Raw genomic sequence first — 22,863 nt, forward strand, 5'->3', positions numbered from 1 at the left:
ACTGAAATGGAAAAGTCCTGCTGAGATGAAGCATTCTTTCAACAAAAAATCAGACTAGATTACTCGAAGAAATGAATGATATATCAGTTTAGCATCCCAGATCTTTCTCTTCTCCAGGTTTTACCCTCAAAAGCAGGCACAGCTGCTCTGGAGGTTTTATTCTGTGCTACCACTGATGTGCCCTGTGGTGCCACCACACCAGCAAACTCAGTGCCAGGTGGGCACAACTCCTGCAGCTCAGAGCCAGATAAATGACAGAATGAAGGATGGGAGAAGAGGGCTGGAGAGAGGGAACACATGGGACTGGGGGCAGAGGGCAATGGAAGATGAATGGGGATGTTTTCTTGTTAAGCATTGCATGGATCAGGGAAGGCTGGAAAGACCATCAAGAAATCATCCTTAACAAAGCAAGCTTATCAAGCACTCTCCCCTTCTCCTTCCTGACATCATCATTTTGGCAGTTTCCCAACACTTGTGTGTACCAATAGCTAAAATGTACATGGAGGTGCAGGGCTTAGTCTGTAGCAGCAGCAGGGCATGTCTACTTTGGGCTTTCACTCATTCCTTGGGAAAAAAACTCATCTTCAAAGGTTTCTGGCTCTTTTTTTTTTGTTTGTTTGTTTTGTTGTTTTGTTTTGGTTTTTTGCCTTTTTTTTTAATTCAAGGCTTTGCATGTTACAGTCCCAAATGAAGAACAAGGAGTGACATGACACACACTTTCAGAGTCACATGCACTTCATACCTGGAGGCACCATACGTTTGCGTTTGCGTGCTTTTCAAGTGTTTTCACCAAAGAAAACCAAAGGGGTAAGAGAAAGAAAAAACAGGGGGGGAAGTTGGGGTGGAGGAGAGGGGGAAAGAAACAGAATAAAGAAAATTAGCATATGAACGAAGTGTGTCCCCAGGAGCAGATGCTGTGGCCAGGCTCACAGGTGGGCACAGGAGCATGGACTGAGCTGGCTCCCTCTGTGGCTGGCTCAGGAGCCATGGCACGCCCGTGTCACCCTCGGGGACAGGCAGCTGGCACCTTGCTCTGAGAGCAAATGGGCACCACGGGGCAGGGAAAGTGTGGGGGCCTCCCAGAGACCTTCCATGGGACATCCACAGCCCTTTGCTCCACCAGCCAGGGACACACCCTGGGCTGGGCTGCTGAATGGCAGGATGTGCCCATGGGTTTGGCTTTTTTAGTGAAGGCCAATATATGATAGCAGTTCAGAGTAGGGCCCTGCTCTCATGAGTGACAATAAGAGCAGATTTTTTTCCCAATAAATCCAGTGGCTGATGCAGAACAGGTTATTTATGATGTCTGGGTGCACCAAGCCAAGTCGTGCATCACAACCCAAACCACACCTGCACACACAGAAGCCCTGTGTGTATTTCAGAATTTGGTTCTGCCACATTTTGGATTTGAAGATGAAATCTGGGATCTCTCAGAGGCCACCATATTTTCCCCCAAACAAATCAGAGTAGCTCTACTGCAGTGATTGGAGTGATGCTCTGGAGCCATATGAGCTCCTCCAAGGCATGTGTAACAATTTTCTCACATCAAGCAGCCAAGCCTTTCCAGAGATGCCTTGGGAAGAGAGATGAGCTAAAGGCACAGGCTCCTGCTATGAGGAATGAGCAGTTCAGTGTTGAGCAGAAAGGATGCCGAGGCAGTGGTGACTGCAAATCATCCCCGGGCATCAGAGAGGATATTTTGTGTTCCTCTAGCCCACTTCCACACCACACTGTGCATTGCAGCCACATGTCAGCAGCCACAGCCTTAAGAGAGTGCTGGGCTTGACGTGCTGCTGTGGCCCCAGCAGCAGCACAGGGCTGCCAGTGCCTGCAGCTGGCCTGGGGAAGTGGGGAGGCAAGGAGAGATGGTCAGTGTGAGTGATGCAAGCTGCAGCCAGAACATACAGTTACTCCCTTTTTTCTAAAAAAAAATCCACTTAATTTATTTGACAGCATCCAAAATATAGCCAGAAGGAGTTCACTGGTTTTTGGTAAAACAATTTCATTGAGGGCTGAATCCATTGGTGCACCTACAGCTCACTCACCCAGGTGATGTTCACTTGATCTGAGCACAAACAAGAGCTGGGATTTAAGGGAAAAGCTGAGAGTTCAGAGAAATCCATTTCTAAGGAAGCCCAGGGTGACACTGCTGTGTGGGGCTGAGCAGAACCCACAGCAGCAGCCAGCAAAACTGCTACAACCCTGCTGCAAATCTGTCCTGGCTTTTTACTCAAGATAAGAGGCTCTCCAGACTACATTTTTTTTCCTCTTTCTCCTCCCCAGAGTTTCTATTTAGCCTTTTCTGGAGATCTTTAGCTCAGATTTCTTCCTGCATATTAGCTCTGTGGAAATACAGATTCTAACAAGGGGGTTGTGTAACAGGTAATCAAAAGGGTGTCACTGCATGTCTGGCTGCATGGTAAGTTCAGTATTTCAAAGAGCAGTAAAATCTGGCAAAGTCCACTGAAAACAAGCCCTGAGTGCCTGCATTTTGCAGTGGATTTTGGGCCAAGCTCCATCCTCATCCTCTCCAGCAGCTGATCCCAGGCAGAGCTACAAAGGTGCAGCCAGAAGGTCAGGTACTGGGAGGGAGAGTTTCAATGGGTGGGTTTAATGCTATTGGAAAACAGCTTTGCTCTGTTCTGTTGGGTTGTTGTTGTTGTTTGGGTTTTTTAGATAAAATCTTCAAGTTGGTTCATAAATTTCTAGGGAAAAAGCAACCAATCAGAAACACACTGTGAATGAATCCAATGAGAACTTACTGACCACCACAATGGGACTTCCAACAGGTTTTTATGATGGGTTAAGAGGCTGGCTGCTGTGTATGAATTACAGGCTAAAGCTTACCCCAGGAAATACATCCAGGCTGTCTGCCTGAGGGCTAGAAGGCACCAGTAATATGGGAAATCAGGAAGGGATGATTCCTGCAGTGGCACAGCCCAGTGCTGGGCCACAGCTCTGCATGGGAGCGGGGAGAAGGGGCACAGGGAGCCCCATCACACCCAACAAAACCCCACAGAGCCACAGGAACATCTAACAAACATATCCAACCATTCCACAAACACAGAGAGTCATGGAGAGGCTCCAAAAATACACCAGGAAGGGGCACATGGCCCTGCCCAGGATACAGGGAGGTGTGGGGTGAAAATGAACAGAACATTGTGCATTTTAGCTTCTGAGGAAGCCACCAGGCCCAAAGAGGACATGAAGGATGCAGTGCTTCCCCATGTCCTGGAGGGCTGGGAGGCATGGCAGGGGACTCTGTCCCCAGCTCCATGAAGCTCCAAATCCCAGGAGGCTGTGAACAGCCTGCTCTAACCTGTGTGGTTTCACCATAAAAACCTGCCTGGTGTTACTGCAGGTAGAGCAAGGCAGGTGGGTACTGCTAAAACACTCTGGTGCTCAGCAGCCTCATCCATCACAGCTCCAACGTCATTCCCTGCTTGTGTCAACTCCCTGGGATGGATAAATGAGACACGAGAAATGGGAAAACGCTCCCTGAATCCCAAGTTAGTTTTTCTCCTCTTAGAGATAAAAAAGGAAAAGAAAGGAAAGGAGGACCCAGGGAAAATGCACCTGGGAGGGGGTCAGGCTGGTCAAGGGTGGGAGAGAAGTTTGCTGAAAGGTAGAAGGACCATTAGAGACCAGTTGGACCAGCAAGGAGAGCCTGAGAGGGCACAAGGAGCTGCAGGTAGGGTGAGGGTGGTGTTTACCTATGATCCAGGGCAGCTTGGAGGGAAGTCTTCACACCTGGGCACGGCAACTGTCACAACACAATGCAACTACCAGCAGGCGTGGAGAAATAAAGGTGAAAAGAAGAGCATGTACACACACAAAGACATGGGAAGAAAAAAAGAAAACACAAAGCAACACAGAAATTAAAATCAAGTCAAAAAGAAAAACAATGAAAAAATACAAAGCAAAAAAATCTCCAAAAGCAAAAGCATATACCAGCCCTTAGGAAATCAAAATCAACTTTTCAACCAAAAAAAAGGTAAATAAATAAACAAAATTTTATATTCAGATAACAAAAATAACTATGGAGACAGTGGCATCACGAGGAAGGCAGTGGAGGAGGAAGCTGGAGGAGGAGGTACCTGTACATGGGGACGGTGACGGTGCGTTCGTAGTACTGCCAGGTGGAGTGCAGGTCTGTCCGGGACAGGTTGGTGGCATAAAATCTCCAAGCCGCCTGTGCAGGAGAAAACCCAGTGGGATTGTGCACCCAGGCATGGCCAGAACCACCCCTGGGTTTATAAACCTCAACCAACACCCAGTCCTATGGGATGGATCCAGCATTCTGCCTTCCTCTTGATTTGGTCAGTGACAAACTTGGGGTGGTGCCATCATACTCCTGACCATGTGTGTCCAGTTAAAAATGCTGCAGGTCCCAGGCATTCACTGCCAGACTGAGGTCAGGATGGGTGTTGTTACCCATTAAGAAGTGAAAAATGTGGAGAGAGAGGAGCAGGGGAATGTAAAATGACTAATTTCAATTCTCCAAGACATACAACTCGGCAAGCCTTCTGCACGGACATCTGTTCTCGTGAAGAAAATGCTCCCAACTGTACCTTTAAATCAGGATAAATATTCTCTTTGGGGAGAAAAAAAAGGTGAAAACAGACTGTCCTAATGCATTTGTCTTGCTGAGCTGGCTGCTTGCTGCTTGCTGACTTCCATCCCTTTTCTCTCTAGATTCCCTACCACATATGCTGTTTTCCCATAGCTGATTTCCTGGCATTTATTCCCAGACAAAACCAGTCACCAGCTGCTGTCTCACACCTTACACACACGGCCCCATTTGTCTCCTCCCCAACTTCTAAAAGTCTGTGAAGCCCCCTAAAACCAGGATGGTGTCACCACAAGGCTCCCTGGGTGTGACCCTCACCTGGATCAGGCCCGCTGCTGGGTTCCGCCTCTTCTCAAAGTGCTTTTGTCGATGCTGCTCTTGAACCTTCAGAGCAAATCCTGAACCCAAGATGCCCTGGGGAAGAGAACAAGAATTTGCCACTAGCAGGGGTGTAGTTAAGCTTCCACTTAAAAATTGTGGCCAGCTTTCCCTCCAAAGGTTTTTTCCTGGCTCATTTTTTGATTCAGACATAGAAGAAGGAGGGAGCAGACTTTGCTGGCACTCACTGGAATTGCAAATTTTCCAAATGAACCCCAGCGTGCTGGCATTCAGCAGATTACCCCCATTGGAATCCTGACCCCACAAGACATTGAAATGCACTGCCAAAGGCACAGGGGGAATTTGCTGAAATGGTGTAATCACAGAATAACAGACTGGGTTGAGTTGGAAGGGACCTTAAAGCTCACCTCATTCCGACCCCCTGCCATGGGCAGGGACACCTTCCACTAGACCAGGTTGCTCCAAGCCCAGTCCAGCCTAGCCTTGATGGGGCAGCCACAGCTTCTCTAGGCAACCTGTGCCAGTGTCTCACCACTCCCACAGGAAAGTATTTTTTCCTAATATCCCATTGAAAACTACCCTCTGTCATCTTAAAGCCATTAATTACCCCAAGGAACAGCCTTCCAGGGAAACAAATGCTTTTTAGTGCTTCCATAAATATTTGTGCAGAGCCAGATCTAGAGGTCCCATCCCATTTGCTCATGCACGTGATTCCCAAGTTGTGGATATTGAAACAGGCTTTCCATTTTTCTCCCTCATTTTCTGACTCAAAAGCCACAGAGCAATAGAGTCAGGAGGTCTCTTGAGTGCATCACATTGTAGCTGTTGGAGTGCCACCAGCTCCAGGGGCTGGGGACAAGGCCCAGGTGAGCTCAGCACCCACTTACAGCAGGAAGGGCGAAGAAGGAGACGCCGATGAGTGTGAAGGTCGCCGCCAGCAGCCGCCCGTTCCAGGTCTGTGGATACTTGTCCCCGTAGCCAATGGTGGTGAGAGTGATCTGCAGGGAGGAGATCAATGCCCAGCCCTTGGTCAGACAGCCTCAAAACTGAAACAAGGCAGCCAAAACTCCCACAGCAGCTGAGTGGCACACGAGGATCTGGGTCACCCCGCGCCCCGAGCTGTGCGAGGCACGGTGCAGCTCGAGGACCTGGGGCACCAGCAGGGATGGGCAGCTCCACGGGATGCAGAGACACCCGCCCTGCTCACGTGCTGGGTTTCGCACCAGTTGGGAGCATTTTGGTGCCTTTTGCTGTCACAGAGAGAGCTGCCATCTGGTGCAGAGGCTGGCGGCAGCTCGGAACCTCCCCCAGGAGGGGTTGTGCCTTCGGCAGGGAAAGCGAACCAGCTCCGTTCCTCCAAACTCCCTCTCGGCAGCTCAGGAAAGCTATTGGCATGCACAAAGGCCTGCTGCTGTTTATTCCCAGCCTTCCCAGCAGTGCCCATCAGCTGGTCTCCACTCCCCTGTTAGGCTGAGAAGATGAATTACGGCTCCTTCACACCACCTCATTTAGAGATGGGTTTTGTGCTATTGCAGTGCACCAGGAGAGAGCTGGCAAGCTGCTGTCTATATTTTGGGGAAGGACACAAGAGATTTGTTGGAGACAGAGTCTCTTGAATTTCAAACAGCAGAGAAAGACACTTTTTCCCATTTCAGTCCATGGACATCACTAGTGAGAAATGCTGGCTATTCCCCCAAGGCTTCCAAGAGGATTTGGAGAGCCTGGGACTGGCAGGACAAGGTAGAGAGGGATGGTCTGATTAAAAACATCTTTGAGAGTTCTGATCCCAAAGGCTGTCCCTGTCACACATGGACAGCCCTGGCTCCAGGAATGAGAACTGACACCATGCTGATGTGGCATTGGAAACATGCATTCCATTTAGAATAAAAAATCACTTTTACACAAATGGAAGTAGGATCCCAAAGCGCCTTTTAATTGGGCCCACTAAAAGCCTTATCAATTAGATGCTATTTTGAACAAGTGGTTAAAAAATGCATCAATGTGTCCAATCCTTGCTGAAACACAGAGTCAGAGCAAGGCTTTCTCCATAATCACCACAAAGCTGGTTTACAATATTTTTGTAATTTCTATAGACAACAAGAAGTGTTTAATACACTAAGAAAAACCAAGGGATGAGCTTCTGAACCTGAAATTTGGTTTGTCCCACTTCTCAACATCTGCCCATACTGGATCCATGAGCTGGACTCTGATAAAAACTGTTTATTTTAATGAAGTTCGATTTTTTTTTTCTGAACTTCTCAGTGGCAAAACAGTCTCAGAAGCAGAAGGGATAAATCTGCCCATGGTTCTCCCCAGACTGAGCTCTAATCTGGGCTGTCACTTTTCCTTCATTGTTTATTTTCTCGTTATGTCAAATTGGGCTTTGTTTTTATTTTTCTGTCGTAACTAAGGGGCTTGAAAAGCAATTTACTGCCTATTTCCCTTTGTTGGAATGGAGGAGCTGCTTGATCAGCCGATTCCACCCCAAGCCTGTTATTGGGATTTGATCAGATCGGGGATTTTCATTACATGCTTTGTAATCAAGGCCAAACTAGTGATGGAGCAGAAGAACAATAATGCAAGAAGATTAGAATGTCATTAATTCTCTCTTTGTTAATCGGGTAATCCAATAATTCACATGCACACACACACACACACAGCGAACCACAAGTACTGCCCTTTCAGCAGAAATGTGATGGGGAGTGCTCGCCCCACTGGAGCCTTTCTGCTACTTAGGCCCTATTAATTTTATGAAATTTATTCCAGGGTATTCGACAGCGCCTTGCCCAAGTGCAATTTAAATAATTAAAGGGCAGCAATACTTGTCAAAACAATGATCAAAGCATCCTGTGGTGTGGGATCTCTTTCTGACCTGCCTCTGTCACGACAGAGCTCAATCCCACGACGGGGAGCACACCAGTCCTCAGTCCCCTGCAGCTCCAGCCAATTCAGAAACGTGATCCCCTAACAACTTCTATGAGGTTTATGTAAGAAAAAGAGCTAAATGGAACAGCCTGAGGCCATTTAATAAAAATGTTAACTAAGCACTCTCTAAGTCGATACCTCACGTAAGTGATAGAAGATGGAGGGTTAATGGACATTTTATTTTAATAACCAGCAGCTGCTCTATGGAAATTACTTACCAGACCCCACCAGAGTGCATCTGCGTATGTATCAAAGTGCTCATTTTCTCCCTTCTCGGCCAAGTACACCAGGAAAGAGGCCAGGATGAGGCACAGGAAGCCAATATACCAGGCAGTAATCAGCTCCTGTGAGATCATTAAAAGAAAGAAGAGAATAATTGCAGTCCTAGTGTGCATCTCCAAACACTGAGTTTCTTGCTCGCTGCTGGATCTGAACTTTCCCTGCACTTGTTTAAGTTTTGGGGCTTTGGCTGGAGATCAGTGATGGCACTTTCTGTGATGGGACCGTGGCTCTGCCAGGCCTGAAGACAAAATCATCCAAACACACACAGCAAATGAGAAAGGGGGTGTTAAGAGCTCCATTATTGTAACAACTGGAACTGAGAATTTATAAACTCTGATAATTCCCCAGTTCACACATGGAAGTAGAGTTGAAAGTGAAATAGGAACCCCCAGATCTCTGGGGATTCTGCTTAGGGCAGGTCCAATCCACTGAAGGAGGAGCTGTGAAGTTGGGGTCTGGACTATCCCCCAAATTTTAATTCAGAATTCACAGGAGTGATTATTTTTGGATTAGGTTAGTGCAAGGGTAGACAAAGGAGACACACAAATTTCCTGTGATTTTTACACAGAGCTGGAGAAGCTGTCTTTCTCTGGGGAAAAGTGAAAGAAGCAGGAGAAATGTTAAAATCATAAATACAGCATCAGGAAGCAAAAAACTAACAACAACCTCTTCCCAAACTGATGCCCTTACACCGGGGCTTGGTCCCATGACTGGAATCTCTCTTTCCCTTCCCTTCCCTTCCTGACCAGTGGAGCACTCCATCAGACCTTGTGTATCTGCCTGTGCTGCTCCCCTGTGCTACCTACGGTGTCCTTCCAATCTCCCCAGGCCTGGAAGAACTCCGTGGTGGGGAGAACACAAAGAGCAGCTCCACGTCCTTGCCTGGGCCCTGCTCACCTTGCTGTGCGCGTAGACCACGGAGCCCAGGAGCTTCCAGGTGCCGCCGCGCCGGTCCATGCGGATCATGCGCAGGATCTGCAGGAACCTCAAACTCCTGAGTGCTGAGGTGGCAAAGACGTTCCCCTGGGACCCCGCTGCCAGCACGGCGATGGATGCGATCAGCACCATGATGTCTGTGGGAACACAGGGCAGGGAAAGGTGAGGAAGCGCTGCCAGATCGGAAAACAGGAAACCCCTGGATCAAGGGAAGAATGATGAGGAGGACTCCATGATATCAGAAGGCTAATTAATTACTTTATTATACTATATTATTCTATACCATATTACACTACATCTAAACTGAAACTGCACAAATGCTCAACTGAACAAAACCTCATGACTCTCTCCTGACCAACAGCACATGCACTTGGCCCCAACAGGCCAAGGAAAGAAAACACCATCACTTTGGGTAAACAGTTTCCATATTGCATTCTACTTTGGCACAACACAGGAGCAGCAAATGAGATAAGAATTGTTTTGATCATTCTCTTTGCTTCTCTCACTGCTTCTTTCAGGTTCAGAGAAAGTGAATCCCACAGTGCCAGGTTAACACCAAAGGGCATGGCGTTGTGACTGCCTTGGGCTGTGCGTGACAGGGGTCCCCTACACTTGCATCCCCTGCTGGAAGGACACGGCACAAATCTGAAACTGGATGAAAGCATCCACTGCGCACCTTGTGGAACATCCTGGTTTCCTTCTCCATGCTCATCATTCCCATAGAAAATGGGTCAAATGCTGCAAATGGATTTTGATCTGATTAAGGGTTAACACTGGATTAAATCCTTGCCAAAGGCCCCTTCTTTTATCAGCCATAGCTGCCTGTTACACAGAGCAGGGAATTCCCCCATCTAAACTGGGAATGAAAATCCATACATCCTCCATAGTAGTCTTAAGGTACTGAAGGACAAAGAAAGTCCAAGAAATTGGCCAAGAGAAAAAGTCTTGCTCAATACATATCAAAGATCCCATAAACTTCCCTCTTCTCCGATTTGCTACACAAATTTTATAGGAGTGTTTTTCTGTGGAAGAAACTGAAATCCTGCACATGACCATTGCCAGCTCCCAAAGGCAGCCTCCATAGCGAAGGGCACGGCCACTCTGTCCATTTCTAATTCCAGAAAACATCACTGCTGTGCCCAGATGGCCCCTCTCACAGGAGATTCGCTGAGTGCTTTACAAACAATAATTAATTAAGTCTCACAGCTCCCTTGTGAGGCAGCTCATCAGCACCAGGGAAGGCAAAGTGAGACATGGAGTCTCAATGACATGGGAACAATTTGGTGTGGAGGTTGGATGCAGGATTACAGGATTCCAGTTCCTGTGCTCAGCTTCTCCTGGCTCAACCCTGTTTCTGTGGCTGTGGATAGCTGTCAGTGACACTTGAGGTATGCAGGGCACTGGGATGGCTCCCAGGCCAGCAGAAAATAGGGAGAGCCCTTCGGCAAATAACAAAAAGCATGGCCATGGATTAGGACTTCTGCCTTTGGGATTTTTTCCCTTTCTCAAGGTGAGCATGAAGCAGCTGAAATTTAACCCCCAAAACACATGCAAGACACTGGAGCACCATGAGAACCAGTGCTTGGAATGGCCATCCCGGACCGGGGAATCTCATGCAGGGACTCAGCTCTTACCAATGACACAGAAAGGCTTGCGGGCAAATTTCAACCGTCCCCTCCAGCCCCGGTACCGGCAGCAGCAGCCGGCGGCCCAGATCCGCACAAAGTATTCCACCCCAAACACCACGATGGTGACAATTTCCTGCCAGGAGAAGGAGGACAGTGCCATTAGTGGGGAAAAAGGATGGTGGAGAGCACGCTCCGGAATCCAGGAGAAACCCACCACCTCGGAAAAAATACAGCACTGAGCAGTCTGTGCCACTCGACAGAGAGCCCAGGCTGGAGAGATCATCAGATCTCTGCTTCCGTGTCTTCCCTCCTCCTCCCCAGCGTGGTGAGAGGTGCTGCACGTTGTAGTCATGAACTGGAGTTTTACACCTCCTCATATTGTGCTTGTTCCCCCACCACAGGACTGATCAACACCTCGTTGTCTCCCTACCACCAGGCTCCAGGAACTCAACTCAGTCAATGCAGAGGGAAGAGCAGAGATGGGAGTCACTGAACAGGAATAATCCTAGAGGATGACAAAAGGGGATTTGAGATTTTCCCTAGAAAACAGGCTGGTTGCCTGTGTGTGCTGGGAGATCTGGTGCAGGCATGCTGTAGATCCTCCATCCCTGGATGCCACACGAGCTCTTTCCATCTCTTTCCATCTCCACCTGAACATCCTGTGAACGCTCCCTTCCCTCTGAGATCTTGTCTAACCTTTCTCATGTGTCAAACCCAGTGAAGCCCTGATTAGCCTGGAGCACCTTTGGATTTGGTTAGGGCAGGAATGGGGAAGAGGAAAACAGACAAAGGAAAGGAGACAGGTAAATCCAGCAACCCCAGATTTTTAAAATTTTTTTCCCATTTCTGACCTACAGGGCCGAGTGGTCCCCTTCTCACAAGGGACAGCTTAAATTCTTGCCTCAAACATCCTGTCTCAGGGTTTTTTGTGGTTTTGACCTTATTTCAATACCTCACTGTCAGCCCCCACTTACCAGGATGTAAAGGGCCCCTTCTGAGCTGTTCTGGTACTCATCAATTGTGGAAAAGACAGACAGCACCAGGCAGGAGAACACTAGTAGAAAACTAAAGAACACAAAAAGGGAGAGAGAGAAAAGGTCAGTCTTAACGGTGGTAAATTAAGACTGGTAAATTTCATCCAACGAACTCAGAGAGCAATTTTGGATATATTTCTCTCTGAGTATTTACTGCACAGCTGCTACACCACCATGTAGAAAGGGTAAGTCAAGCACCCAGTTTTGCTAACTGCAAGGGTTATGTGTGGATGGACCCACTGGACTATCCCCAGTTTGGCCAGTGCCAGTCCAGTTCCCCTTCCAGCTGGCTGCTCTGATCACTTCTGACATTTTTTTCTCCAAGAAAGTGTCAGCTCTTTCAGCAACACACATCCAAAAGCACCCAAACGAGCAGGGGCATTTCTAACTGGGATAAGAAGGGAGCAGACTGGCTGATGAGCAGGAGCATGGCCTGACAGCATGAGCTCTGCTTATGCATTTACATCCACAAAACCTCACACAGAAGTGGTGCTGCAATTCTTGCCAGTGTAGCACATTTTTGGGTGGATTTAATGTTCCTTTCTCAGGCAGGTACTCCACATTAACTCCCTGCTGCCTGGAAAGACTGGTGACTGTTTTGGGTTTGCTGGAGCCCACTGGGAGGTGGGTGGTTGTTAGTCTGCTCTTCTGTGGCCAGGCATGGAACAGAAGAGGGGTTTGATCCAGCCCAAGGGAATGTGACTTTGGTGCTGCTGGCACTGGGGAGGGAGCTGGTCTGGTCTCTGTCCCAGCTCTTCAGGAACAAAAGAAGCCTCATCCTGCCATAAGCTGTGGGGATACAACCTTGATATCAGCTCTCTCAGTTTCTAATTTACCACAAAATCAGGGAGATGCTCAAACCCCAGCACTGCCATCTCATCCACGGGCAGCCTGGGCAGAGCCAGCCCAGCCTGTCACTCAGTGCCTGCCCCATCCAGGCTGCCCAGTGCTGGATGTTCTGATGCAAATCAAAGGGCACAGAATGAGTGACAGGAGCTCAGCTCTCTTCTGACACTCAGCGCCTGAATCCGCAGCTGCTGAGGTGTCCTGGCATCTGCTCAAGGATGGAGGCTGCCACCCCTGCCCACTGCTTGCTCCAACAAAAGCAGGGAAATTAATTTACTCGGGATCGATTTACTAATACAATAAAGTAGGCCAGTGCAAGGAGAAACTAAAAGCTGCATTCTTTAAGAGCATTAAATAATTCATCTGTCTGACTTTGTCTCACATTCCTACAAACTGCATTGTGAATATTTATAAGGTTTGGTTCTGCTGGTGGGGTCTGTTGCTTTTTGGTGAATAAAGAAAAGGAGTTTCACACCACCAGGTCGTGCTTGTGGCTTTGCAGTGACCATTAATGTCACAGTAACAAGTAAAAATAGGGAGATTTGCAGTATTTATTCAAACCACAGGCTGAAACGTGGTGGTGAGGAAGAGACTTCTCCCTGAAGGAGGTGATGGACCTTCAGAGCCATCTCAGCCACGGCTGAGCTTTATCAAGCCACAAGATGAATCCAGCATCCAGCAGATAATTGCCTGATTTCTCACTGCAGATTTCTCCTTCTCACAGCAGATTTGGTGTGCAGACACTTGAAACAACCTCGGGAGAGTAAGAAAAGCTCACTTGCAATCCCACTCACGATGTCACTCAATGTCTTGTCCAGGTCCCACTTCAATATCTTTTCTCCCCAAGCTGGTCTCTTAAAACCTTTGCCATAAACAATCCCACCACAACCTGCCCTGCAGCCAGATGGGCTCCATCCATCCATCCATCCATCCATCCATCCATCCATCCATCCATCCATCCATCCATCCATCCCAACATCCTCCACACTGCTGGGGCCATGCCCTGGGAGCTGGAGGAGGGTCCCACTGCTGCCCACACTGCGGCAGGGGGAGCAGAATCCCACACTCCAGAGCTGCAACTAGGTTGCTGCACTCCTGGAATGGCCCAGATTTTGCTGCAAACTTCTGTGCTGAAGTGAGAAACAAATGAATAATCTATGAGAGAAGAAAGAGGGAAAACAAACAAACAAACAAAAAAAACTATAATGGAAAGGGATCAAAGGAAAAGAGAATTCTACATTTTCTGATTAAAGAAGTAGAATGTGAGCTGTATTTATTTTTGTGACCAAACATCACTGTAAAGTGCCTGAGGGAGGGCCAGAAGCAAAATGCCAATATCAGAGCAGGCTTGCACACTGTGTTTGCTCAGTTGATCACCTTGGATGGATCCAGAATAAAGCCAGTATCAACTCATGAGTCCTGGCAGGGACACACACCACAAAAAATAAAAGAGGACTCCTGTATGTTAAGCTGACAGATATTGATGGGAGAGGGGGAAAAAAAGGAATAGAAATTGCTTTATCACTTCAAATCCCAAAGATAGATTGTGCAAGCCGTGGTTGTGGGGAGAGCTGGGGCAGCTCCAGGTGCTGCAGGAGCAGTTGGACACCTGGGTGCTGCTTCTCCCCCTTCCAGCACATCCCTGCAGCCTCATCCCCAGCCTCTCTGTGCTCCTCAGCTCCCCAGGGCCAGCTCAGAGCTGCTGCAATTTCCACTCTGGGCTCCCCAGGGCTTCCATTGCCAGGGAGACCTGATGCAGATGAGGCTGGCAGGGCCAGCATTAATTACAGCTCTGCCGAGCACAGGAGGCAGCAGGGAATGCACCAGCTTCTCCAGCAGAGCATGGGAGATCCATGGCCAAATCCCACAGGGACAAAACCTGCCCTGGCTCAGTCCCAACAGGTAAGGGATCTCCCTGTCCCAGCCAGCAGGTAAGGAGCAGTCCTGCCAGCAAGGGATGCAGGATCAGCACAGGATGAGCTGCACACGCATCCCAAAATAGCTCCAGGGTGATGCAGCTCCTCTGCATGACCCACCAGCCTCTGGGGGGCTGGAAAAGGAGACTCAGAATGGCACCATTCTGCAAGGAAACTGCATTTGGGGGCTGAGGTCTGTGTGGCTCCTGGGAGGCTTTGAGGGAGCTGCAGAGGACAGGAAGAGGGAAGCTGAGGTACGTGCACACCAGGGCATGTATCCTCTGAGCTGTCACAGAGGGAGGGCACTGGGGAGCAGGACGCTGGACTCTGCTTTAATTCCACCTAATCTACCCAGACAGATCAGGAAAAGGCTTCAGATAATAATGGATAGCTAAGGAAAGGGAAACAAGCCAATAAATAGTGTAGCAGTTGGGGTGAATCTAATTTTTAAAGCTACCTATCTAATGAAAGTAAATTACGTCTGCAGCCTGACTCTGGGAAATGTTAGTTTGCAATAAGGAACATTAATTAGGTCCCATCTAATGATTTTTACATTAAAGATGCCAATTCTGCTTGGAACATTGGAGAAGACAATATCCTCCTCCTGAGCACACAGGTCCTGCCTGATGCCTGGCTGGAGTCAGCATCCCCAAAACTCGGGGCAGGTTCAGGGTGGTTTGGGACCACTGTGTCCTCTCCAGAGTGACAGGAAGGAGAAATCTGTCTCCAGCCTGTTGGAGAAGGACACCTCATTGCATTTTCTCACCCACCTCTCATTCCTGCAGGCCCCCAGCACCTTCTGCTGCTCTGGCATCCCCACACCTGTTGCTGAGACCTTTAAGCTCAGCCAAGACTCAGCTGTGCAAATCTGACTGCTGCTAATGCCAGTAAATCCAAAGACCTCCAAAGTCTGACTCTACATCCAAAGGTTATGTTGACTTAAAACACCCGTGCAAGCTTCTTATTACAATTTTTAAATCCCAGCACAAAATCTGCATATCCAGATTTCATATCCACTGTGCTTCAGGCTAGCAACAGAAAAAAGGAATGACTGAACTCCCCCTTGGAAATAAAAATACTTAAAATGCATGAAACATAAAAGATTGTCCTTCTCTTCTTTATTTTTCTTCCTCAGTGAAAGCACATGATGGAATCATCATAAAGCTTCTCAGGTTAATCATCTAATTTGCCTTCCAAAAGAAACCCCCTTGGAATCTACATGCCCATTTACATAAGAATTTTAAAAGGCCTCTGAATTTATTCCTGAAATACTCCTATTCAAACAACATTCACTGACATTCAGAAATGTTGGGGTTCCTCTGATGGAGCACCACTAATTAATTAGCAGCTGGGATGTGATGGAGATGGATACAACCAAGGAGGTGAGAGAAGCTTGTAAGAAGCTACTGTGCTTGTTGCCCACTTTGATGGCTTTCCCTGGAATTGGGAAAGGCCATTAATGATTTGTTTAATTAGAAGGGGCAAAGCTGGAAAGGAAGGAGTATTTCACTACAGGCACTCAAGAGCTGCACAATGAAAAGCAACTTAAAACATTTAAAACACTTGAAAATTACTTTGAGGATGTAAACAAGGCATTGATAATTGTGCTAAAACAAAACTGACGTGCTTATGTGCAATCCCAGTAAATCCATTTGCTGTGGGCTCTGTAAAACCCTGCAGTTCAAGTACCTAAAACTTTGATGTAAATCAAAGGCCAGGAAAATACAGAAATGACAATAAGTGAAGGTGAAAGGGCATCCACAGCAAAGAGGAACAGAGATTGGCAAATTCCTTTTAGTGCTCAGAGAGCCTCAAAATCAGAATGGGAGTATTTGTAGCTCAATTTAAACCTCTATTGAGTCAGAAGCAAAATGCTGAGAAAGCCATGACTTTTCCAGGGATAAAAACTTTGTTGTATGGCACCTACCCTTAGCCAGGAGCATCCATCATCTTTATTCATGTAAGCAATCCTGCTGTGACTTGCAACCTGGCTGCTCATTTCCAAGGCTGAATAGAAGCCTAAATACCTCACTCCGGGTTCCCACATCACTTGGTCTCAGCCAAAATCATCTCCCAAGGCAAAATCTGTCACTAGAAGAGCTGGAAATAGAAGTGGAGACTCCTGCCTTTTGGTGCAGTGCCTTAATAAATGCTCTCCATCCCAAAAACAACTCCTGAAGGCATCTCAATCCCCTCAGGTTTGGCCATGCCCAGCCCCATCCTCTGTGCTGGGATTTTGTTCCTTGCATGATCCTGGGGGATCCCTGAGCATCCGTGTGGGTAGGAAATATTGTTTGTGATGTGGTTGGCTCCAAGGCAGGGAATGCCATGGTTTATAAACTTTTAAATAAATCATTATCAAAGGCCTGTCTGGGATAACATTTACAGCTCCTGTGCATTGTCAGTGCAATCAGGTGATGCCTGAGCAGCCTTGATAAGAACCCCCTTGCTTGTACAAAGCCATAAAGGGCACTGAGGACTGTGGGGTGAACTGTGGAATGGTTTGGGATGAAAAGGACCTCAAAGATCACCTAATTCCAAGCCCCTGCCTTGGGGCTGACACCTTCCACTGGAGCAGGTGGTCTAAAAGGAGCCCTGGAGCATCTCCAGAGGACCAAAGCAGCGTTCCAGGGAAGGCTGTGGTGTGCAGAGTGAGGCTTTAGGTGGTGTGCTGGGAGGTGAGAATTCATCAGGCTACAGAGAAACAGCTCTCAGAGATCCAGGTTAAAGGATGGGAAGGAAAATCATAGAATGATTTAGGTTGAAAAAACCCTCCAGGATCTTTGAGTCCAATCCTTCCCCAGCACTGCCAAGGCCACTAAACCATGTCCCCAAATGCCACATCCACACATCTGTGAAATCTCCCTGAAAGAGCATGGCAAAGTGGCACAACCAAGTAACAAGAAAGCCTCTTGCCCTGCCTTCCTCCTATTTAGGAAGCACATTTCTCAGAAATAAAAACAGCATTTAGGAATTTTTTCCTTCAATATCCACCACTTCTTAAATCAGTTTCCACTCCAAAACCTCCTCCAGCCTTTTGCCCTTTCTTGTAACAGGAGTGCCAGAGTCCTGACCCAAACCCATGGGCTGCAGGAATTTGAGCTGAAATTGGGTTTCCATGAAATAATTTGTCCTAAGTCCAGCAAAGGATTGTGTATCCTCACACTTAGGAGCAAGAGTGAGCTTAAGAGCTTTTCTGGATTGAAGCCTCAAAGAACAAAAGCTGTCTGGAAATGCCAGGGAATGGAGATCAAGATCTGAACCCTTACAGTGGGAAAAGGAGTTAAATGTAAGGAATTGCTTGGGTTTTTTACAGGCTGGCTCTAATCATTTAACTCAGGCTGAATAAAAGCCTTATTAATAATAATGACTGAATGCAAAGTTCTAGCTCCAATGTTCTGCTTTGTCCTCACCCAGAATGAATCACTTGGAAATGCTTGTCTGCGTATTCTCCTCGCCCTGCACACGCAGCCTCAGAGGAGCCAGATGTCTGGAGGAAAACCCAAAGTATTAATCAAGCCTGTGCACCTGCCAGAAGAGTCTGTTCCTGCTGGGATCCAGCTCTGCTGGGCTGAGGCTTTCTTTCAAAAAATTTGGTGGGGAGAAATATATTCATGCAGCTGCAGAAATGGTTCATGGGAGAGAATCCTAAAGCCCACGGTGCAATTACAGTGCATTGGGAGGTAAATTAAGAGTATAAAATATTGGACATTTAAGTAATTCTTAAAATGTCTGCGCAGGCATTTATTCAGATCATGTTCATTGATTTTAATGTGAGGGAAAGTTGCTGTCTCATGCAATACCCACATTATTCAGATTGAAATCTGAGCACTGTCTCTCTTTTATCCCACAGGGTATTCCCCCAAAAGAGCCTCTGCTTCCTCCCCACCCTGGAGAAATCACTGCTAGTGAGCACAGGAATACAAACCTTCCTGATCCAACCTTTATCCCTATTTGAAAATCAAGTTATTTCTGTTTCTTAAGCCTTGCTTTTCTGCAACACCTCAAGAAAAATAAATTTCAGAAGCCAGAGAAATGCTGCATGGCTGGAGCATGCAGCAATTAAAATTCTTCTTGCTGAAGTCAAACTCCTCTGACTGACCTGGGCAAGTCCCTCGATCTGAGGTGAGCTCTAGAACTGGGTTAAAAGAAAGCTGTCCCTATAAAATGTAATGCTGCATCTCATCTAAACATTCCTCGAGGGAATGCGATATACAAAAATAGGCTCTGGTCTAATTGCAGATAGGAAGATTGTCTCCAATCAGGCTGGGTCCTGCAGCAGACAGGAATAGTAGCTGGTTTTTCAGAGGTCTGTCCCAGAAGCAGCAATTCAGCTGGAGCCTGAGGTTTCCTGCCCACAAAGGATGAGCTCCATCCCCCTGAGCTCCTGCAGGTTCCCCTCCTCATCTCTGACTTTGCACTAGTTCTAGCACCACAAATTCCAGCACCTCAAAACCAAAACTCCTTGCTCAGAGCATCCTTAGGGAGCTGCTGCCACAGGGGCTCAGCAGCTCTCAGGAGCCATCAGAACTGTCCAAACCCACAGAAGGCAACTAAATAGCTCCAAATCCTTGTGCTGCCTTTCAAAACCTCTGTTCCCCCATGGAGGAGGCCCTTGGTTTGTGCTCCTGTAAAAGCAGGACCCCAGAACTGCTGCTCTTGGGCTCCCTCCCAGCTAAGAGTGAAGGAGAATGGCTGAGATACTGCAATGCTGGAGGCACTCAGATGCCCCAGTCACTTCCCAGGCCCCATCCCCAGCTTCATTCCTTGATCATCAGAAGACAAGGATGTGGTTTCTGAGAACCAGAGGCTAATGGATAACATCAAAGTGTAAAATGCAAGGATTACCAAAGCCCTGCTAATTTCATTTGTTCGTTTGTTTGTTTAATTAACAGAGTCTTGGGGAAAATAAGGAAATGTTTACAGACTGCCCATATAAAATCTAAGAGATGGTAGTTTCATCATCTGTTTAATTTTACCTCTCTTGTCCCAGGTAGTGAGCAGGAGCTCACAGGCAAGGTACAAAAGAATTGGCTTACTGCCTTTTGATTTCAGTCCCCAAAAGATTATGACCCCCAAACTGGGTGAAAAAAAAAAAAAAAAAAAAAGTAACCTGAAGAATAACAGAAATTCCACAATAATTGGGATTGATGTTCCCTCTCACCCACTCCAGCACAAATCAGGAATAATCCCCTGAAAGCCAAGGGGGCTGCACTGGCACAGGAGAGGCTCCAACTCAGCTGGGTCCAAACCCTGCAATGCCTGAGGGACCCCTGAGTTTTTGGCAAAGAGAATGCAGGATTAGGTCCAACAAACTGAAATAAAGGTCCAGTGGTAGTTTTGGAGCTCTGCATCCCCTCCCCACATTGGTAGGACATCATGGTCCTCCACAGCAGGGGTGGCAGAACACAGCCCTGGTGTTTCCATGCCTGTGAAGCTGCTCCTGTCAGCATGGGGACATTTTTTCCACGAGCAGCATCTGGGCCATGCAGACAGGCAGCCCAGAGGAGCTGCCCAGGGTGAAGGGACACAAAACAAACTCAGATCTTTGGAAAATTCAGCATTTAGAAGACAGTGCTCTTTAGCCCTAAAAAATTGCTGAACCAGCCCAGTTATGCCGCAGGGAGAGGAGAACATCACACCAGCTGCCAGTCAATCCCTGCTCAACTTCACCACTAACAGAACTATTTTGAGTCTCCCAAAACTGCAAGTCTGAATTCAAAAGTCCTTTTCCACCTCTTCCTCTCCATCAGCAAAGTTTCCCTGAGCAGCAGGCAGATTTGTGCTCCCCAGGAGCCATGGGGACATCATCCTGCCACCACCCACGTGGGCACCTCCTTGGCTCAGGGCAGCTGGTGACACCTGCACAGACAGTGCCAGCTCTGCCAGGGCACAGCCTCTCTTTGCACCTGACACATTAATCCCCAGCACCAAAGGAAAATTAATCACTTCTGTCACCTCTAACTTCTTCCCTGGCAAAACCCAGATTCTGCAGGTGGATGGCCAGGTGTGGATGGGAGCAGGAGAGGACAGCTCACACACTGAGAACCTTTTGCAGAGGGAGAGGCTGCCCAGAGAGATGAACCCTGCAGAAAGGGGAGGGAAGCCATGGCCCTGCCACAGGAAATCAAGGCAAGCTCAGTTAATGAGGGAGCCTCGTTTGAACTGGGCAGCTTTGGGGCCTGCTGCAAGCAGGGCTGGGGTTGAGAGCCAGCACATGTAGGTCAGGGCTTCTGTGCTCACCTGGAGACCTGCAAAACAGGTGACATTACCTCCCCCAAGACCTCCATCAGTGGAAGAGGGGAGGAATGATGCGTGTCCCCCCAGCTGTCCCTGCAATGCAGCAGTTCACAGGTCAGCACAGCCTCTTCACTCCAGGTGAGGCTACACTACCCAGCCAGCTCCCAAACCCCAGTGTCCCTCACTGCTGCTCATTGCTGGGAACCACCCAGACACGGGCAGGTGGGAATCAGGCTCAGACAGCACCAGCCAGGTGGTGACCAAACCTCTGTGGATCCCCTGACAATGGGTGAGCCTCACACGAATGCTCTGTCTGGCTGCCTCCCTGTCTCTACTGAAAATCTGGACCCCTTGGCTGATTTTCATCAAGTTTGCCACAGTGATGGGCAGCAGTGAGGATAAGAACCTCTTCCCCCATTTTTTTCCCTCAAAGAAGGCTGCCACATGAGCTCCATGGAGCTGGCACACAGCAGCCAGCCTGGGAAAGCCACGAGCTCCCAGAAAGCAGCTCCCTCATGTTCCCCCGCACAGCAAATGACAGGTTTGTTCCCTCTACTTATTTCCCTGTGCCAGTAAACACAACAATAAATAGCAAGCTGCAGGAGGCAGATGATTGTGTGGTGAAAGGTGGAAAACATCTAAAAATGATTTAAAGCAGGGAGGAGAATAGGAAGAGAGGTCTGTGGATTATAATCTCTGAGGAGGAGGAGCTGCTTGGCTGGGGAAAAGCAGCAGAGGCAAGGAAGGTTTTCCTTCCCACCCTCCATCTCCTTGCTCTGGGTGATGCTCAGGTCTTCTGTGCAGGTCCCTGTTTGCAAAGGCCCCCAAACCAGCCCTGGAATGGACCCCAGCAGCCCAGCCCTGGGACAGGAGCAGGGGCAGCACTGCAGGGGCTGGACCCTTTAAAAACTCCTAAGGAACAGGGACACATGGCATGGACACAGTAAAGCTGCAGAGAGATTATCTAGCTGCCATTTCAACACGCTGGTAAATCAAAGTCGATGGAAGCCATATGCTCTGCTGGGAAGCATCCATCTCGTTGCCAGGGAAACATCCTTCCCGTTTAAAATGGCAGGCAAAGGCTTGCAAAAACCTGCTTTTAACCCCCTTTTCTCAGGCGTGATCCAAGTCCCCCAGCAGCTCCCCCAGCCCTGCGGCATCGCTGTACTGCTGCCTGGGAGAGCTGCTGCAGCTCAGCCTGGGAACAGGAGAAGGAGATGGTGCTTCTCCCCTGGGCTCCAGAGGAAATCAGAGCCAGCCTGGCAGCAGTGAGATCCCACATCAAATTCCCAGCTTGCTCCCAAGGCAGTTTCCACAGCTCATTCTCTGGAAAAGCAGGGAATCACCCGCCTGGGTCACATCCAGCAGCTGCACTCGGGGATGCTGCAGGTGCCTGGTGCAGGCACACACAGATGTGCCCAGCTGTGGGGCAAGACCCTGCTGCAGCAAGGGAATGACCAGCAGCAGGAGCACGGCTGGGTCTGTGCTGCTCAAAGCATCTCCTGCAGAGCTGCAGGTACCACCCATTCCTCCCAGGCAGCGAGCACGGCTCTGACCTTGGGAATTACAGCAATCTGCAGCCAGGACTGCAGGCTCCAGGAGCCACAGGAAACCTGCACTGAGCTCAGCAGCTGGCTGGGTCTGCTGCTGGCCCTGGGTCTCCTCTCTGAAGCTGCACCTTCTCCTTGCTCCCTCCAAGCCAGAGGTACAGCCCTGGGCCTAACACAGCCACTGTCAGCTGCAGGAGGAGGTGATGGGGATGTGGGAACAGCACTTCCAGAGCACAATTTATAACCTGGCACCGTGGAAGCCACGGTATTTGGAGTCACAGCATCCTCAGCCTGCTGCTAAACCGAAGCAGGAGCAGCCCCATGCTGGTTGTGTAACCCGGCCTCACAGGACCTTCCCCATAATTAGAGGGCCTTTCCCTGCAGTCCCATGGGAGCCATATGCTGCACTCGTGAAAGGATGCTCAGAGCTCAGCTTCCTCTCCAGCACTTATTTTCAGTCTTCCCTAGAAACAGCAAAGAGCAAGAGGAAGCAGGAAGGAGGGGGAAAAGAAAGTTTAATTAATCTTCATTTAATTTCTGCTGTCTTTTAGCAAATGGAAAATAAGTGAGCAAGCCCATCAGGCCTGTGCCTGGTGC

General features: G+C 48.4%; 1 protein-coding gene across 13 annotated transcripts in view; it reads right to left on the minus strand.

The window, feature by feature from the left end:
- Positions 1 to 22,863, minus strand: part of KCNQ2 (potassium voltage-gated channel subfamily Q member 2) — a 74,175-nt gene that overhangs the window by 39,418 nt on the left and 11,894 nt on the right. For 10 of the 13 annotated variants that reach the window (XM_039719258.1, XM_039719257.1, XM_039719252.1 and 7 more), the window contains exons 2-9: positions 11,655 to 11,745; positions 10,687 to 10,813; positions 9,014 to 9,189; positions 8,053 to 8,178; positions 5,797 to 5,907; positions 4,889 to 4,984; positions 4,098 to 4,192; positions 743 to 772 (exon numbers count right to left, since the gene is read on the minus strand). In XM_039719258.1, the coding sequence (XP_039575192.1) occupies positions 743 to 772; positions 4,098 to 4,192; positions 4,889 to 4,984; positions 5,797 to 5,907; positions 8,053 to 8,178; positions 9,014 to 9,189; positions 10,687 to 10,813; positions 11,655 to 11,745 (852 nt within the window). The remainder of the gene's footprint in view (positions 1 to 742; positions 773 to 4,097; positions 4,193 to 4,888; positions 4,985 to 5,796; positions 5,908 to 8,052; positions 8,179 to 9,013; positions 9,190 to 10,686; positions 10,814 to 11,654; positions 11,746 to 22,863) is intronic. The other 3 variants (XM_039719256.1, XM_039719259.1, XM_039719253.1) reach the window with 1 other exon arrangement.

The sequence above is a fragment of the Passer montanus genome, unplaced genomic scaffold (genome assembly GCF_014805655.1).
Source record: "Passer montanus isolate IOZ18808 unplaced genomic scaffold, ASM1480565v1 scaffold41, whole genome shotgun sequence".
NCBI lineage: Eukaryota > Metazoa > Chordata > Aves > Passeriformes > Passeridae > Passer > Passer montanus.